Here is an 18,744-nt window from a genome sequence, read left to right as displayed (position 1 = left end):
AAGAAAAATTTGAACCTAAGTCGCGAATTTGTATGGACTTAGGAGAGCCTGAGCTAAGTTAGGCTTAGTAATCCATTAGCCTAATTTTAGGTAGTGCACCCGAAATTTAGGTCGCGATAGCGCCGATCTCAGCTCCTAGAATACTAGCCACCTCAACATTCTCAAGACTCTTTCTCTTATTGTTTCTCTCCATTCTCATGCATTGCAATTCATCATAGGCAACCCAACCTCCACAAACCATTGAGATGGTGTTGTACTTCCAGGATTTTGCTGCCGGGCCCAATGCCACTCTCATCCCAGTCGCGGGCATTGCTGGGAAGCTCTGGACGTTCAGCCAGTTCGAGACGGTGTTCCTCACTGATGACTTCATAACTGAGATGCCTGACCCAGACTCACCCATGGTTGGACGGGGACAAGGCATGTACGTGACCTCGGCGCTGGATAGGTCAAGCACCCACACCATGTTCTCGATTGTGTTCACCAACGAAGCCTACAACGGGAGCACCACGGAGATCCGGGGGCATAGGAAAGCGTTTGAGGCGGTCGGGAATACTCGGTGGTGGGGGGATCGAAGTTCCGGTTCGCGCGAGGCTACACAACATTCGAGACTATCTCCATGGACATGCCGCGGGTTCACTCGATTATCCAAAGTGCAACGTCACCATCTGTCTTGACTAGAGGAGTTTCCAACGGGTTTGATGCCACCGGAGGATTTAGAATAATGGGACCAGAGGTTTGCGTGGTCCGTCCTCCATTGTCCGAAATCGGGAAAAGTATTTAAAAAGTCATAAAACTTTTTTATTTATACCAATTTAATCCTAAACTGTTTTACTTAGTTCCGATTTAGTCTTTTCCGACCAATTTTGGCCGAATTTTGCTGATTGGATGCTCGCTGGCCGACGTGGCATGATTGGTGCCGATGTGAACACTTTTTAATAATATTTTTATATTTTTATATTTTTATTTTTCCTTCCCTCTTCCGTCGGTTCTTTGGACCTCGGCGACCGCCGAGGCAATGGTCGGCGAGGTCGACCTTGCCGGCCACCTCACTAGTGACCGCGAGGGCGACTTCACGCTGGGCGGCGAGGGTCAAGCCTTGCCCATGGCTGGCGAGGCTAAACTTTGCCAAATTTGGCGAGGGCGAGCCTTGCCGCCCCACGCGAGGCCGCCCTTGCGACCACCGGCGAGGTGGCCGGTGAGGGCGAGCCTCGCGGCCACTAGCGTGGTGGCTGGCAAAGTCTAGTGAGGTCGACTTCGCGGCCGTCGCCTCGGCTAGTTGCCGAGGTCCGGTGACCGGCTAGAGGAGGGGAAGGAAAAATAAAATAAAAATAAAAATAATTCAAAAATATTAAAATATTATTAAAAGTTGTCAACGTCGCATCGATCGATCACGTTAGCTGGCTGGCGTTGAGTCAGCAAAATCCGACCAAAATTGGCCGGAAAAGACTGAATCAGTACTAAGTAAAAATGTTTAGAACTAAATTGGCACAAAAAAATGTTTAGGACTAAATTGACACAAATACAAAAGATTTAAGACTTTTTTTTAACACTTTTCCCATCTGAAATCTTACCTATCCTTGATGATTTTTAAGCAAAAAATGAAAGGCACAAAGTGGAAAATGTCTTTTGATCCTACGAGAAAAAAAAAAAAAAGGTCGTCTAAACATTCTTGTTTCATGGCAAAGAAGTCCTCCTAATCAGTAAATAAGTCCAGGCTCATGAAGTACCTCGTTAATCTTATGAATGGGAAACTTTTTGAACAACACTATTCATATCAGAGAGGCTTAGTTACAGTATGAGGCTCTAGCTCTTGGTATAAGAAAAATGCTGAGTCCCAACGAAAAGGTGGATTTTAACCACAAGTAGTACTCTTAGAGAGCCAGATTCAAGTTTGATCGAGGAATATCTTTCTCTCAATCTATGGAGAGAAAAGTTGCAGAAATGAAGAAACTTTATAAAACTCATTTAGTAAATGAAATGCCCAATGTAATACACGCACCTTCGAAAAGAATATGCAGATGGCCCAAATTCTTTGGAGACCCGCTTAAATATTAAAACCCCATACGGCCTCATACGAAATGCAAGAAAACTTGCTATTACCTTGGCTTTAAAGCCAGCAAATTCTTGGGCCGGGGTTTGCCATTTGCGACGATAATAGAGGTAATGGTGAATTTGACATTGCGGTGGTCCTGGTGGATAGAATCTGATGGTTTTATATGAGATGGGCTTAAGGCCCGTCCGCCCAAGTTGGGCCCAAAAAGCCTGGCCCACGGGAATAGGGCCCGTGGATGGAGGGACATATAAAAAGGAGGAGAGAGAGAGAGAACGTACCGTTTGGAAAAACAGAAACATACGTACGCCTCCCCTGCTTCTCTCTCTCTCGCTTTCTCTCCCAAAAAGGCAAACAGTGAGGTGCGAAGGCGAATTTGCTTCACCGGATCAACAGGACCAAGTTTCTCTTCCTCTATCGGCGTCGGTGTCTAATCTGTGGCTTAAAAGGTACGTTCGAATCCGTGGTGTGCTTTAGGATCGGTGATAAGTGTTGTTTTTCTCGGGCTTCGCTTCCGCATTGATTTAGGGGTTCGATTTAGTGTCGAATCCGGTTTTTGGGGGATCCGTTAATCCCAACATTGGTATCAGAGCCCTAGTTCACGTTTTTCCCGACCTGTTTGATGTTTTTGATTGATTTTTCACAAAAGCAATTCGGTCGTACGGATCAGGGCGAGAAATCCCAACACCCGAGCACTGTTCGGCCATTTTTCCGAGTTTTCGTAAGTCGAAATCAAATTCTAAGGGCATAGGAAGAAAGCGACGTCGAAACGAGTCTGGCGATACATCGAGCGCCGCCGGGAGATGCTGCACGCGCCCGGAAGTGCTGGCTCGCCCAGCGCGTGCGGCACAAGCGCCGGTCGGCGAACCGGCACGCGCCGATCCGCGGACCGACGCGTGCTGACGTCAGCATGACGTCACCCAACGATCAGTAACCGCTAGGGTGACGTCATCGATGACGTCAGCATGACGACGTTTCGCCGAGCGGTCATCAGCCGACGACCTGACCGGCGACCCGACCCGAGGACGCCGGCACACGCACGGCACATGCCGTTGTTTCGACCGAACCAGCCCGACCGGGTCGACCGTTCTGTCCGGTCCAACGATTGTTGACCGTTGGCCGTTGACGACCATTGACCGTTGACCACCGTTGACCGTTGACCCCAAAAAAAAGAGAGGAAAAGAATGTGTTTCTTTTTCAATTAAGTCTTGTGGATTATAATGTGATCATTTATTTGTTCTGCATTTGTTGCAGGAACAATGCCTCCTCTGAGATTGCGCACACCTATTCGCGCAATTACCGATGAACAAAAGGATAGGTTGTCTAAGTTGATAGCTGAGCTGACTGGTCATCGATGGGAGAGTGGTGACTTAATTGATCATGTCCTTGAAGTCAACGGGAAGATTCAACAGTCATATGGAATGGTCGTCCTATGTCACAAGATCGAGAGATGGTGCGATTTTTCATAAACACTCTTCCACCTAAATGGCAAGATGTGTTGAATCGCATATGGGATGTCAACGGAGCAGCTTCCTATAAGAAAATTGTAATGGATTTTATAAATGAATAATACTGTATTGTTACAAGTGAAAAGATCAAGAAATTGAACAAAAGAGGATCCTTCCCAGTTCAGGTGCTGACTTGGTGTTAGTTGTATTGGCTGATCTTAGTTAAGTGTGCTTTGTGGACATCTTATGTATTGTTTACTACCTAATTGTGTTAATTGAAAGCATTATTGTTTTATTGGATGTCTATTATATGTTGCTTTATTGTTATTCTTTGGTTGTGGGTAATTAGTTTGTGGGTAGTTTTAGAAGTTTTTGTAGCTTCATAGAATTAATTTTGCATAAGACAATTATATTGATGATAGTTTTAAGTTAGGATTTTGGAGGATGATTGGAAACATAGTGACCTTTTGATTCTGAAGCCTTACTTGAAATTATTCATTAATATGATGGGTCTATGTAAATAGGGATGCATAAATGATAGGTATTAATAATTCGTGCATATTTGTCTCGATTTGTTCAGATCAATGGCTTCAACCACAAAGAGCATAGTTGCCGAGCTGAACAAAGGTGAAAAGCTCAATGGTGACAACTATGAAATTTGGCAAATGAAAATCCAGTATGTGCTGGAAGAGCAAGAAGCACTTGAGGCTCTTAACCTAACCATGGTAGAACTTGAAGAGGGAACCACTGCACAACACAAAAGAGACAAAGAAGCTTTTCTGCGTGGAAAAGAAAGAACTCTCTAGCTCGCATCACGTTGCTGAGCAAAGCATGGAAAATGACGTCATGCGAGAGTTTCGAGGCGTTTTGACAATGCCAAGGAAATGTGGGAGGCATTGGTAGCTAGATTTGGCCATACTTCGGTGACTAGATCGAGGCGGCTCACTATCGAGTTTGACTCTTATAAGAAGCCTCATGGTCGACCATGAAGCAACATCTTAGAAAGATGTCAAACATGATAATCGAGCTGAAAGATGCTGGCCATGTCCTCACGGATGAGCAGCAAGTGCAAGCGTGATTCGTTCCTTGCCTCGAGTTGGGAGCATATGAAGGTGCACCCGACTCATAATGAAAATATCAAAACCTTTGAGGATGCAATGCGTCATCTTGAGCTGGAAGAGGACCGCCTGTTGGCGGCTAAGCCGGATGCTGAACTCTATCATGCTAGTTCTAGCTCAAATGGAGCTTCGAGCTCCAAGCGCAAGCGCCCTAACTAGTTTGATAAGGGGAAATGCAAGGAAGAAGCAGGTCCTTCAGGGAAGAAACCCAAGTTTAATCAACATGAAAGAGGGAAGCGTCCTCGCATGAAAAAGCTTGCAAGGGTGAAATGCTACAACTGTGACAAGAATGGTCACTATGCTCGCGACTGTCGTGAGCCAAAGAATGTATGCACCCCTTGTACTTTTCAAAACTTTGCTTTTGTGTCGAGTTATGTGTTCTTAACTGAGTCTAATCCTTTGTGGACTGTGGATTCGGGAGCGACGAACCATGTAGCGAAGGATAGAGGATCCTTCGTGGAATTCCGACAGTACCAACGGAACTAAGTGGATCTATGTGGGAAACAACTCAGAGCTGAAGTGAAAGGAATTGGCACATGCCAACCGAATATGCGTGGTGGACGCACTTTGTTCCTTCATGATGTGTTGTATGCTCCGGAGATTCGTCGAATTTAGTGTATGTATTAGTGTTGGTTAAATTAGGTTTTAATATGAACTTCTATAGTAGAGGTGTGAATTTGTTTTTGGATACAAATTACTATGGTTGTGGTTATTTTCTGGATGGTTTTATTGTATTAGATATTGATTATGTTAATGCTAATGTTTGTTATTCCCTTCTCACGTCTCCTAATAAATATGATAATGATGTGAATGTGTGACATGCTAGACTTGGTCACATTGGCCAACAAGACGTATGAATAGACTAGCCAAAGAGGGCTTGTTGGGCGATATTGAAAAAGTCGATTTGTCCATATGTAAGCATTGCCTAGAAGGGAAAATGACAAGGAAACCATTTAGAAAAGGAAAAAGAGCTGAATTTCCACTGCATTTAATCCATTTTGATGTCTGTGGTCCAATGAATGTGAAAGGAAGGCATGAGGCTGTTTATTTCATCACTTTTATTGATGATTATACTCGATTCGGATATGTCTATTTGATTTCTCATAAATCTGAAGCAATAAGTTGTTTTAAAAGGTTTATGAACCTGGTAGAGAATCAATTAGACAAGAAAATAAAAGCATTGTCTATTCCATATACTCCTCAACAAAATGGTGTTGCGGAGAGAAGAAACAGAACCCTACTGGAAATGGTTAGGTCCATGATGGCGCATGTTAACTTACCTATTACCTTTTGGAGTAATGCGTTGTTAACTGCTGCCTATATACTTAACCATGTGCCTTCCAAATCAGTTACTTCCACTCCATATGAGTTATGGACAGGTAGAAAACCGGACTTAAGTTTTCTTAAGCCATGGGGTTGTGCTGCCTATACACATGAGTCCTCTCACAAATTTGGGAAATTGGGTCCTAGAGGAAAGAAAAGTATTTTCATAAGGTACTCAGAACACTCGAAAGGATATGTGTTCATAGGTGAGCAGGAAAGTGGGAGTATAACTAAGTTTGAATCACGAGATGTCACATTCTTAGAGGATGAATTTCCTAAGAAGGGCGAAATAGGGGAAGATTGTTCCCTATTTGAGACCTTAGATCAGGATAATGATGTTAGTGGAGTTCGTCCAAGTGGGAGTAATATGAGAAGTGATGAATTGAATTCAACTCATTCTCAATTGCAACCACATGATGAGACGACATCATCATTACCTAATCCAAGTGGGAGCATGATGGGGAATAATGTGCAAAGTGTACAATCACCCATACGGCGAACAAGTCGCCAAAGTATTCCCCGTCGACGTTTTGACATTGAAGGGGAAACTTTTATGGTTGCTCCACAAGATGAGGATGAGCCAAGAAATATTAATGAGGCTATGAATTGCCCTAGTAAGGAAAAATGGATTAATGCAATGGAAGAGGAAATGGAGTCAATGAAATCAAACCAAGTCTAGGAACTGGTTGATCTTCCAAAAGGACGCAGAGCTATCGGGAACAAGTGGGTTCTCAAAATAAAGCGAAAGGCAGATGGCTCGATAGAAAGGCATAAGACTCGCCTTGTGGCGAATGGGTATAATCAACAGGAAGGAATTGATTATGAAGATACATTTCTCCCTGGTGAGATTTACCTCGATTCGCATTATTTTGGCAATAGTGGCTAGTCTCGGATCTTGAGTTACATCAAATGGATGTAAAGACTGCTTTCCTCAATGGAGAATTAGAGGAAGAAATATATATGGAACAACCTGCTGGTTTCATAGTGAAAGGCCAAGAAGAAAAAGTATGTCGACTTTTGAGGTCGATATATGGTCTTAAGTAGTCATCAAGACAATGGTATATACGTTTTCATAATGCCATAATGACATATGATTTTATGATGATTGATGAGGATCATTGTGTATATATCAAAAGATCCAATGATCAATTTGTGATCATATCATTATATGTTGATGATATACTAATTGGAAGTAATATGGAGCTTGTTAAGACTGTCAAGAGTTGGTTGTCTTCCAACTTTGAGATGAAGGATATGGGTGAGGCTGCATACATTCTTGGAGTTAAGATTTCAAGAGATCTTTCGAAGAGATCGTTGTCTCTTTCGCAAGAAACTTATATAAACAAAGTTCTTGAACGATTTCGTATGCAAGATTGTAAACCCATAGACACTCCTATTGCGAAAGGTGAAGGATTGAGCCATAGACTGTGTCCAAGGACTCCACAAGAGAAGGAACAAATGAAATATGTTCCTTATGCTAGTGCTGTTGGGAGCTTGATGTATGCTATGATGTGTACAAGACCCGACATATGTTTTGCAGTTGGAATGGTGAGTAGATACCAATCCAATCCGGGTCTAGCACATTGGAAAGTCGTTAAGAGAATACTCGAGGTATCGAAGGGAACCGCTGATTACAAGTTGAATTACCAAGGAAAGGATCTGCGACTTGAAGGCTATTCAGATCTTTTTGATTGGGGAGGAGATTTAGATGAAATGAAATCTACCTCAGGATTTGCTTTCTTCGAGCAATGGCGCCATATCATGGAGTAGTAAGAAGCAAACGTGCATAGCCTTATCCACGATGGAAGCTGAATTCGTGGCGTTATTAGCAGCAGTACAAGAAGGAGTTTGGCTTAAGAGATTCTTGGATCATTTAGGTGTTATTGAGAAAGCTGCAAATCCATTGTTGGTTAACTGTGATAGCCAAGTAGCTATAGCGTACACCAAAGATCCAAAATATCATGGCAAGACCAAACATATAGATACCAAGTATAACTTTGTCAAGGATATGATTGCACGAAAGGATGTGAACTTACAATACATATCTACGCATAGAATGATAGCAGATCCTATGACAAAGCCAATACCTAGAGATGTGTTTTGTGGTCATGTAAAATCTCTAGGATTGCGTAGAGTCGATGTCTTTGGATTGTAATTTCCCGAGTTGTTCACATTTATGAACTAGTGTTGTTTCATTATTAATGCCTATGAATCTTTGTTTGATTTTTATGCATCTTAATGCTCAGTGCATTACTTTATGTTGAGAAAGTATGTCGGACAGATAAAAGATTAGCCCACTCACACGGGTAATCGCCTCTATTTCTTGTGTGATAAATAGAGATGAGACTGTTTTTAAGCTTATTATCTAGGTGATAATCGAGAGCTCAAGCTTAAAATACGTATGTCGCCTTAAGCGAGTGTTAAGATGAGGACATAATACTTACTATGTCCAAAAGTAAAATACCCCACATATTTTACTTTATCTGTCTAAGATGCCAGATGTGAGTTCTGATGAATTTTGTAAATGAGTAAATACGTGAACTCAAGTTAGATATTGGGTATGTCTAAACTATCATTTGTACGGTATTGAAAGGTGTAGACATACGCTCCATGGGAAATGAGTTAATACCATAATACATATTTCATACTACGTATGCATGAGCCGATCAATAAGAGTGGCAAAAAATTTGATCTCAACTTTTATGACGTGTGAGACTCTTGAGGAAAAGAGTTCCTCAATTTTAGTGCCCTCATGACTTTTACTTATTCTCAAGGTTTCTATTTAGTATTTGCTATCTTAGGATGTTGCCAATGGTCATGAGTTGATTCGATCTAATGGGACATTTCTAGAAAAGCAAGTTGAACTGAAATTGAGAGTTTGAAGGAAAAGGAAGATCGATATTGGGAATCACATTGTAGTTTTTGTATTCATTCGGTCGACCAATTATGACTGTCTTTGTGATAATTATAATTGTAAATACATATATATATATATATATATATATATATATATATATCATTGTTTAAAGGAGATCAAAGAGATATAAATGTGATCGATCGATCTAAGACCGCATACTAAGTCTACTCGAAGTGTGACGCCCATTATGGAGCTATATATTCCTAACGAGATGTATAGCAACGAGCTCTCAAAGTATCTTTGGTCGCACGGATTATTCACCGGTATGAATGTTGAAGAGAGGTAAAGAGAATCCTGTTCGGCCCACCATGTGCGAGTGGGAGATGATGGTTTTATATGAGATGGGCTTAAGGCCCGTTCGCCCAAGTTGGGCCCAAAAAGCCCGGCCCACGGGAATAGGGCCCGTGGATGGAGGGACATATAAAAAGGAGAGAGAGAGAGAGAACGTACCGTTTGGAAAAACAGAAAACGTACGTACGCCTCCCTGCTTCTCTCTCTCTCGCTTTCTCTCCCAAAAAGGCAAACAGTGAGGCGCGAAGGCGAATTTGCTTCACCGGATCAACAGGACCAAGTTTCTCTTCCTCTATCGGCGTCGGTGTCTAATCTGTGGCTTAAAAGGTACGCTCGAATCCGTGGTGTGCTTTAGGATCGGTGATACGTGTTGTTTTTCCCGGGCTTCGCTTCCGCATTGATTTAGGGGTTCGATTTAGTGTCGAATCCGATTTTTCGGGGATCCGTTAATCCCAACAGAATCTATCTCTCACTGGTTGTATGCGCTTGTTCAATCTGTAAGGGAAGTGATCCTCGATCATTATATGCAATGTTAATCTCCCTAGTGAGGTTCTGATCGTCTTGACCAATTTGAAAGGAACATTATCTGAACCAGGGAATAAAAGGAAAATTCATTTGCTGGTTTGGTCCGCCATCATCAAACGGAAAAGAAGAGGTGGTCTTCAGCTCTGTCGAGCCAGGGAGGAGCAAGGCCACCCTTGCGAGGCTCGATTGGCGTCTCTTAAAGGAGGAAGACAAACTTTTGGGTCAGAACCATCGCTGCCAAATATTTTTAAAAACGGAAAAGCTTCTGTAATAGCGGGCGAAAACGTCACGGACATGGATGTCCTTAAAAGCGGGTTCACTCCATTCTCCTCGAAGGCATTCGACATGTATTGGGGGGTTGGCAAAACGATAAGCTTTTGGTTGGATGACTGGCTGGGAATTGGTCCTCTGAAGAAATTATTATATTGGGCCTCTTAATAAAGACGAAGAGGAAATGACGGTTAACAACTTTTGGCTTAGACGTTTGGGACCTTATAAATATTCATGTATTGGATGATGAACTTATCAAATGCATTTGCACCGTTCCTATTGCTCGCGGTTCTAGGACCTCATTGCTTGGAAATTCTCTCAAAATGGTGAGTTTAGCACTACTGATGACTATGATCTTGCGATCAACCATGAGCCCTATAAGATTATTAACAAATTTTTTTATTCCTCATAATAAAAAAAAAAAAAGTAGCCATAATAAATTTGGAATAGAAATAAGAAATAGAAAAAAAGTTGTTTTTTGTTCTAAAAAACAATTTCCGGAACAAGTCATCTTTTCCTTTTCTTTTCTTTTTTCTTTCTTCTTCTTCCTCGTCTAACTTGTTGCCACCGTTGGTTGCTGGCCACTGCCCACCCGTCTATTGCCTTAAGTGGCAGGTTGCCACCGGATATAAGAGGAAGAAGAAGACAGGAAAAAAAAAGAAAAATCTAAAAGATATTAAAAAATTAAAAGAAATTTTATGTCAAAAAAATTTGTAAATAGTAATAAACACATTCTTGTTCGTTTTTTATTCCAAAATTAGAAATTTTTATAGTTATTAAACGCATTCTTTTACTAAAAAACTATTATGGGGAATAGAAATAGAAAAAAAAGTTAGTATTAAAAAGAAATTGTTTTCCAGAAGAAAAATGTTAAAACGCACCCTAGATAACTCCGAGCGCAAAGAAGCAAAGTCAGTAAGTAATCAACAGGGAACCAGATGAATAAGGAGACTCGAGCAAGGAGTATGACTCGGTTAGAAACGAAGATCGATTTGTCTACAGGCATAATTGAAAATTTCTTGACCCACCGAGCGAGTTAGCCAACAGCGTGTGCCGGTACCTTTTCTTCAGGCTAGCATCAGCAGTTTCGCTTGATAATTCCTCTTATAGATCTATGTGGTTTCATCCTAGAGCAGGTTTAGTGGTTCAGTCTGCATCGATGGAATGCATAAATGGTGATTCCATGCCATAATTATTCCTTCCCTTTAGTTCCGTACTCCTTGATTTCTTGAGGGAGAAATCCATGATCTAACACTAGATTAGGTGACCACAGTACATGTTAGTTATGCTAGTGAAGAAGCTTAACTTGCTCTCTGATTCCGACCGCCTCAAGTTCACAAAACCGAGTTGCACATGTAATTCACAAAGTGATTACTTTTATGTTCTGTTTTTGGCAGAATCGCCTTCTCTCAGTTGCTCAACAGCGCTGCCCTTGTCTCTCGTGTGCTCGTGGCCCTCTTAACCCAGCCTAGAGCATCGTGAGATTGGGAAAGACCTTACTAAACTACTCAATCCCATCATTTGAATCCTAGCTTTCAATTTCCGTAGAGCAAGGGACCAAAGGCAGAAATTGCTCAATCCAGCGTAGCACGCCTCATGCCTGTGGTCTCCTCGCCTGTAAGGAGATTTTTAGTTATAAGTTGAGATGATAAAACAGGTCAAGGATCCATATTTTGACTCATCTCAAATAATCAGGCAAAATGGGGATTATTTGAAGTTTTAATAAGAGTTCGAAATGGATTTATCATCGTCGGAGTTTATGTTATACATATCTTTCTAGGCATGTTCTCTTATGTTAAATTAGTTCGAATTTCTAATATCAGGAGAAATAACAAGATACATGTTCTAATAGATTGATTTGTCATTTTTTAAATAATTTCTTATTTACTAATTATTTTCACATTTAATTTGTTGTTAATTGGTCAGTTTTATTTTTTTTTCAATATGCAGTTTTCTGTATTTAAGAGGAAAAATTGCTAAGAATTGGATAGGATTGAATTAGGTCTGGATCGAATTTGGTATGAGTCATTAAAATTGTATTATATAAAAATGAATCAATTTGAATTAGATACATAGTTTTTTATTCGGATTGACCCAACCTATTTGATGGATTTAGTTATAATTGAAATAGGGTTACTTCCTTTTTGCCCGACAAAGATAAGAACTGGCCCATGATGAAGCCGAGTGCATTGAATTATTGGATCCAATGGGTGTCAAGTGGAATATTCATATGAAACGATTCAAATCATCCGATTATTCCCATGGCTGAGGCGAGAATTTGCCTTGGCTACAGTGGTTCCCCAATGGACAGATAACAGAAACAGCAAAGGACCAATGCACCAATGCAACTAAACTTAATCCCACATGAATTACGAGATCAGCGACATTTTTTTTTTGTAAAATAATATGAAAGATGATGGAAAGTTGGCCAAAATGAGCACTAAATACCTTTTGAGAGATCTCCTCCAAATCATTGATATGAGTATTGAAATCGTGAGCATCGGCATCTAGGTTCAATACTGCACCAATTGCGAGCCTCGCACGGTGACTTTTCAAGATGGAAAGTACATAAAACAATATTCACTCACCAAGAGTCTTGCAATTCCAAATCTTAGCAAACAAAGTCCAGCTCCAGCTTATATAATGCTTTGTTATAGAACTCCCCCGTTAACAAAAATAGTACATCACATAGATCCTACGAATGAGGTGGGTTTATTAATAATTTACAATAAAATAAATGTATGGTAGAAAAGGAAACATTTCTTCATCTTTCACGTCCTACATCTAATGTATTTTTGCTCTAGAAAAATTACTAAAAAAGTTCTAAACCCGTTACAATTACGCCAATTTAGTTCAAAACTTATTTTTTTGACCGATTGAATTCTAAAATTTTTATAATTATATTAATTCAGTCCATCCGACCGATGATTTTTTAATAATATTTTATGTTTTCGAATTTTTATTAATTATTTTAAATTTGGCCGGTCGGCTCTCGAAGGTTCAAATCCCTTCCTTTCCATACTTATAACTTATTGGCCAATATAATTAACAAAAATGTACCAAATAAGAAGGCAAAACCCGATTCCAAGACTTCAAAAAAATTTGATATAGAGTCGTCGCCGTTAATTTCGCGAGGGCCGGCCAATTTGATCGTCTTTTTTGGGAATCCCTACCGAATAGGAGTAGAGAAAGAGCAAACTTGAGGATTACTCTGTAATTTTTTTTTTTTTTAAGAACAGAAAAATTGAGCAAATCACTCTTCTTCCCACTTTCCAAGATAGGGTCTGTCATAAATAATGCATTAACCTCGTTGACTCAGGCAACAGCATCTCCACATTTTCATCGGTTCAGTTCCTATTGCGGACCTAAGTAGCATTAACATGTGACACGGACATGCGACACGATACGACAAGACACGTCGACGCATTATTTCTCAAAAATAGAGAATTTCGACACATTGGGACACGTTATATATTAAATAAATATTTTTATTTTAATTAATTTGATTCAAATTCATAAATAAACAATTAATTAAAAAAAGAGAGCATACAATGAATTTACACTAATAATATTAATAAATCAATTCATTGAAAATTAGAAAAACATATTAATAGTTAATGTGTATCCATGTTTGGAAACATGTTTTTAACTTTAACAAAAGTTATTGATAAAACTAATGATTAATAAGAAATTAGAATCAATTTATTTAAATAAATCCATGATTTTCTACAAATAACCAAAATTTATCATTATTCAAAATTCGATACTTTTATTTTTAAAATTATTTTTCAATCTCATTTATTTATATTTTCATTTAAGAAAAAGTCCCCGCATCCCCACTCCCTTCTTTCCCCGTCCATTTCCCTCCACCACCTGACAATGTCAGATAAGCTGTCACTTTCCGTCCCCCCAAAATTAAAAGTCACATCATTGGAACCCATTTTTTATTATTTTTGAGTTTTCTTATAAAAACCCTAGCCAACCCTCCTTTTCCTCCTCCTCCTTGCCGCCCGCTGCACGACCCCCTTCTCTCTCCTCCTCCTCTCAATCCTTCTCCTCCTCCTCCTCACCGCAAGATCCTCTTCCTCTCAATCCTTCTCCTCCTCCTCGCCGCACGACCGCCTTCCTCTCCTCTTCCATCTCTCGTTGTCTCTCGCCGTCGCTTGCAACCTCGTTGCAGGCTCGCTGTCGCTCACAGCCTCATCTTTACTCCCTCACCCTTGCCTCCACCCTCCATCTTCCGGACACGCGTGTCGAAACGTGTTTGACCACGTGTCGTCCGACACGCATTGACCGCGTGTCCAACCGTGTCGACCACGTGTCCGACACAACACAGAAGCACAGGCAACATGTCCGTACTTCATAGGATAGGACAATGGACACAGCACGGAGAGTGTTGGACACGACATGCTCCGTGTCGTGCCCGACACGGAGATAGGACAATGGACAAATGGTCCAACCCCTTCCTAAATAAATAGACAAGAGGGAACCCACATTTTAGCCAGGAAAAACAGCATCGCCCTTCTTTAGGTCGCCATTTCTTCTTCATCAAATGGCACTAATCTCAGCTCCCAAAATGCTCACGGCCACGACGTTCTCGAAACTTCTTCTCCTATCCACTTACTCAATTCTCATGCATTCCTATTCATCAAAGGCAACCGTCCAGCATCCACACACCACTAAGCTGGTGTTGTACTTCCAGGACATCATTGCCGGGCCCAATGCCAATGACATCCCCGTCGTGGGCATCCCCGGGAAGCTCTGGTCGTTCAGCCAGTTTGGGACGGTGTTCGTTGTTGATGAACCAATAACCGAGACGCCGGACCCCAACTCAGCCATGGTCGGGCGGGCACAGGGCATGTATGTGATCGCGTCGTTGGATGGGTCGAATGTTAAAACGGTGTTCTCGATTGTGTTCACCAACCAAGCCTACAACGGGAGCACCCTAGAGCTCCAGGGCGCAGGCAAGCAGCTCCAGAGGGTCCTCGAGTTTGCGGTGGTGGGGGGGACGGGGAAGTTCCGGTTTGCACGGGGCTACACGACGCTTGAGACTATCTCATTTTCACAGGGTCATGGAGTTATCCAATTCAATGTCACTGTTCGTCATGATTAGAGGAGATTTCATATATGTTCGACAAATTTGGTATGGATTAAATAATATTGGGATAGGATGTTGTGTGCTCCGTCTGGGCACTAATAAATAAAACGTACTCTATAAGGATCCGTCTTCTTTTAGATGTCATTAATAAAATTACAATTTTCCTAGAATCTTTCCTATCCTTGACAAGATGAAAGTAAAAACGAAAAATAGAGTCGAAAGTACCATTCGATCCGGCGTACCCCTTTCTCTTTTATTTTCCCCTTTTTCTTTTTTCTCTTCCTTCTTTCTTCTTTTTCCTCTCTGTACGTACCCTTCTTTTCCTTCACAAAGCCGTTGGCCCTTTTTGACCAAGTCAATCTTCCTTTTCTTCTGATAAAAAACAATTTCCTTTTTTTATTTATCTCTTTATTTGACCAAGTCAAATATCGCAATTGACGACTTGAACAAAGAGCATGACTTGATTAGAAATAAAGAATGATCTATTTGCGGGCGCAATAAACTGGAATTGTGCTGACCTACCGAGTGAAGTGGCCGGCAGCATATGCCGGCACTTTTTTTTCATTCTAGTATCGGAGGTATCACTGATTACTCCTTCCCTTTTGTTCCTTCCTCATTGATTTCCCCAGGAATCAATCCATGGTCCAACAATTCATTTGATGATCGCAGAGCACATGTTGGTCATGCTAATGAAGAAGCTTAACTTGCCCATTGATCCCGACCGCCTCAAGTTTATAAAACCAAGTCGCACATGTAATTAATTCCCCAAGCAGTCGCTCTCCTCTGTTGTGTTCCTCACGAAATCGCCTTCCTCCGTCGTTTGGGAGTATCACCATTGTCTTTCATGTGCTCGCGGTCCTCTAACTCCAAATCCTGGCCTAGAGCATTGTGAGATTGGGAAAGAGCTGACTGAACTACTCAGTCCCATTCTCTGAATCTCTCTGCCTTTCAATTTCCCCAGAGCAAGTTGACAGAAGGAAAAAATGGCCCAATTCAGTGTAGCGCGCCCCGTAGCCTGTGGTCTCCTCGCCTAAAAGGCGTCGCTTTAGCTAGTTGAAACATAGTTTGGTCCATATTTGCCAAAAAGCAAGAGAGTCGTCGGTCCATGATGAAGCTATAGAAGTTGGCATTTTCGATAAACTTGGTCCTGGCAACTAGAGTAGATTAGTAGTTCGACTTCGATACAAGGGAAATTCACAGAAATTTGGGTTTCTAATGGACAGCTAAGAGAAGCGACAAGTAGACGAGTCATAAATCCTTCAAGCCGCTGATCAAGGATCGCCAAGAACATATCTCAAAACAGCTAAATTTAATCCAAAAAGAAGCAAAATAAACACCCCATTGACCGCAACTATATTTTTGAAGGATGGAGAGTATATAGAATAACAGTTTTGACATTTTCATCGAATCACTTCTAAGCTTTTCATAGAGCCACCTCTATTTTATCAATTTTTATACAACTTTATGTCTCATACCATGTAATAAAATAAGGTTAATAGAAATAGTCAATCATATTAATTCAATGAATGAGATGGCTTCATGAATAATTAAAAGATATAAAAGGAAAAGACATAAAAGAAAGCATTTCTATCTCTTTTATATCTAACATGTTGAATTCTTCTCTTTCCAATTATTCGCAATACATCAAATAACAACACATACATTGAATCTAAAAGTTAAAAATTTCTTTGATATAGGTTCGTCGTTCCTGATTTTGCAAGGCCAACTTGATCCTCTTTCTTTGGGAAGAGAGAGGGCTAGAGACGAAACAAGCTTGTTGACTCAAGCAACGGCATCTACACGTTTAGCACCGTCCATAGCTAAATAAATAGACAGAGAAAACCCACATTTTAGCCAGGAAGAATAGCGTCACCCATTGCCTCACCTCTTCTTCATCAAATGGCGCCGATCTCAGCTCCTAGAATACTAGCCACCTCAACATTCTCAAGACTCTTTCTTTTATTGTCTCTCTCCATTCTCATGCATTGCAATTCATCACAGGCAACCCTACCTCCACAAACCACCGAGATGGTGTAGTACTTCCAGGACTTTGGTGCCGGGCCCAACGCCACACTCATCCCGGTCGCGGGCATTGCCGGGAAGCTCTGGACGTTCAGCTAGTTCGGGACAGTGTTTGTCACCGACGACTTCATAACTGAGACGACCGACCCTAACTCGCCCATGGTCGGATGGGGACAGGGCATGTACGTGACCTCCACGCTGGACGGGTCAAGCACTCATGCCATGTTCTCGATCGTGTTCACCAACCAAGCCTACAACGGGAGCACCCTGGAGATCCAGGGCACGGCCAAGCAGTTTGAGGCGGTCAGGGAATACTCGGTGGTGGGGGGGACCGGGAAGTTCCGGTTCGCACGAGGCTACACGACATTCGAGACTATCTCCGTGGACATGCTGCAGGCTCACTCGGTTATCCAGTGCAACGTCACCATCCGTCTTGGTTAGAGGAGTTTCCAACAGGTTTGACGAATTGCCGGAGGATTTAGAATAATGGGACCGGAGGTTTGCGTGGTCCGTCCGGCCTACTAGTAATTAAAACGTAATATAAGGCTCTGTCTTCTTGCAGATGTCATTTATAAGATCAGAAATTTCGTAGCTCCATTGCCTGAAATCTTACCTATCCTTGTTAATTTGTAAGCAAAAAATGAAAGGCGCGGTGGAAAATGTCTTTTGATCCGACGGCAGAGAAAAAAAAAAGTCGTCTAAACGTTCTTGTTTCATGGCAAAGAAGTCCTACTAATCAGTAAATAAGTCCAGGCTCATAAGTACCTCGTTGATTTTATGAATGAGAAACTTTTTGAATGACACTATTCATATCAGAGAGGTTCAGTTCCAGTATGAGGCGGTAGCTCTTAGTATAAGGAAAATGCTGAGTCCCAGCGAAAACGTGGATTTTAACCACAAGTAGTACTCTTATTGAGAGAGCCAGATTCAGGTTTGATCGAGGAATATCTTTCTCTCAATCTATGGAGAGAAAAGTTCCGGAAATGAAGAAACTTTATAAAACTCGTTTAGTAAATCAAATGTCCAATGTAATACACACACCTTCTGAAAAGAATATGCCGATGGCCCAACTTCTTTGGAGACCTGCTTAAATACTGGAGCTTGACTGTTGTCCGGTTAGAGCCCATGCTTTGAGCTCTTTGTGTTTGCTTCGGTTTGCATTATATTTCGTATGTTTGAAACCTCTGTCTGAATCGCAGGGGACCTCTTAGTTTTGTTATACCACCGAGGGTTGACCATAAATTGCCATTCACTCCTGCACGAAGGCTTCACCTGGATAGCAATGCTCTCTGGATCTCACCGTGCATGTTCCATTTACTTTGTATCATTATCTTTCGGAAGTGAATTACGATTAGCAGCCTTCTCTCTGGTAAAGAGAGTTTAATAGAAGGGTATAGACACAATGACAGGGGCATAGACTTACTAATTATGTGCTTGGCTAAAATTCTGGACATCGAATACCAAAGTTTAATGCATTTTGTACCTTTCTCGGAAGGAAGGTTACTCGTAATCTCTACTTTATTATCATTGCTGTAGGTATGGGTTGGATCTGATATCAGTGTGGTTGACTTCATGCAGGATTTGTGCTATTTCTGTCATTGGTGATTGATAGATTATAACTTCGTTTGCTCAGAAAGACCATGGGGACAGGTGAGAAACAGAGTTGAGGCATCGACGAGGGG

General features: G+C 41.3%; 2 protein-coding genes across 2 annotated transcripts; both read left to right on the top strand.

Moving 5' to 3' along the window:
• Positions 1–245: 245 nt before the first annotated feature.
• Positions 246–11,424, top strand: LOC120286525 (dirigent protein 2-like). Its single transcript, XM_039298801.1, has 2 exons — positions 246–556; positions 11,340–11,424. Exons 1-2 carry the CDS (start codon positions 246–248, stop codon positions 11,422–11,424), a joined length of 396 nt encoding a protein of 131 aa, XP_039154735.1.
• Positions 11,425–14,427: 3,003 nt separating this feature from the next.
• On the top strand, positions 14,428–15,210 carry LOC104435256 (dirigent protein 2). The gene has a single exon (XM_010048042.3). The coding sequence runs from the start codon at positions 14,495–14,497 to the stop codon at positions 15,053–15,055; it is 561 nt and encodes a 186-aa protein (XP_010046344.3). The 5' UTR covers positions 14,428–14,494; the 3' UTR covers positions 15,056–15,210.
• The last annotated feature ends 3,534 nt before the right edge of the window (positions 15,211–18,744 follow it).

This window comes from Eucalyptus grandis, chromosome 1 (assembly GCF_016545825.1).
Source record: "Eucalyptus grandis isolate ANBG69807.140 chromosome 1, ASM1654582v1, whole genome shotgun sequence".
Lineage (NCBI taxonomy): Eukaryota > Viridiplantae > Streptophyta > Magnoliopsida > Myrtales > Myrtaceae > Eucalyptus > Eucalyptus grandis.
Note: the sequence above shows the minus strand (reverse complement) of the source record. Positions and strands in the feature narration are given on the sequence as shown.

Coding starts and splice junctions, on each gene's coding strand:
- LOC120286525 (XM_039298801.1), top strand. CDS start 246: ATGGTGTTGTACTTCCAGGATTTTGCTGCCGGGCCCAATGCCACTCTC. Junction 557..11,339: donor GAGGCGGTCGGGAATACTCG/GTGGTGGGGGGA, acceptor TGTTTTTGGCAG/AATCGCCTTCTCTCAGTTGC.
- LOC104435256 (XM_010048042.3), top strand. CDS start 14,495: ATGGCACTAATCTCAGCTCCCAAAATGCTCACGGCCACGACGTTCTCG.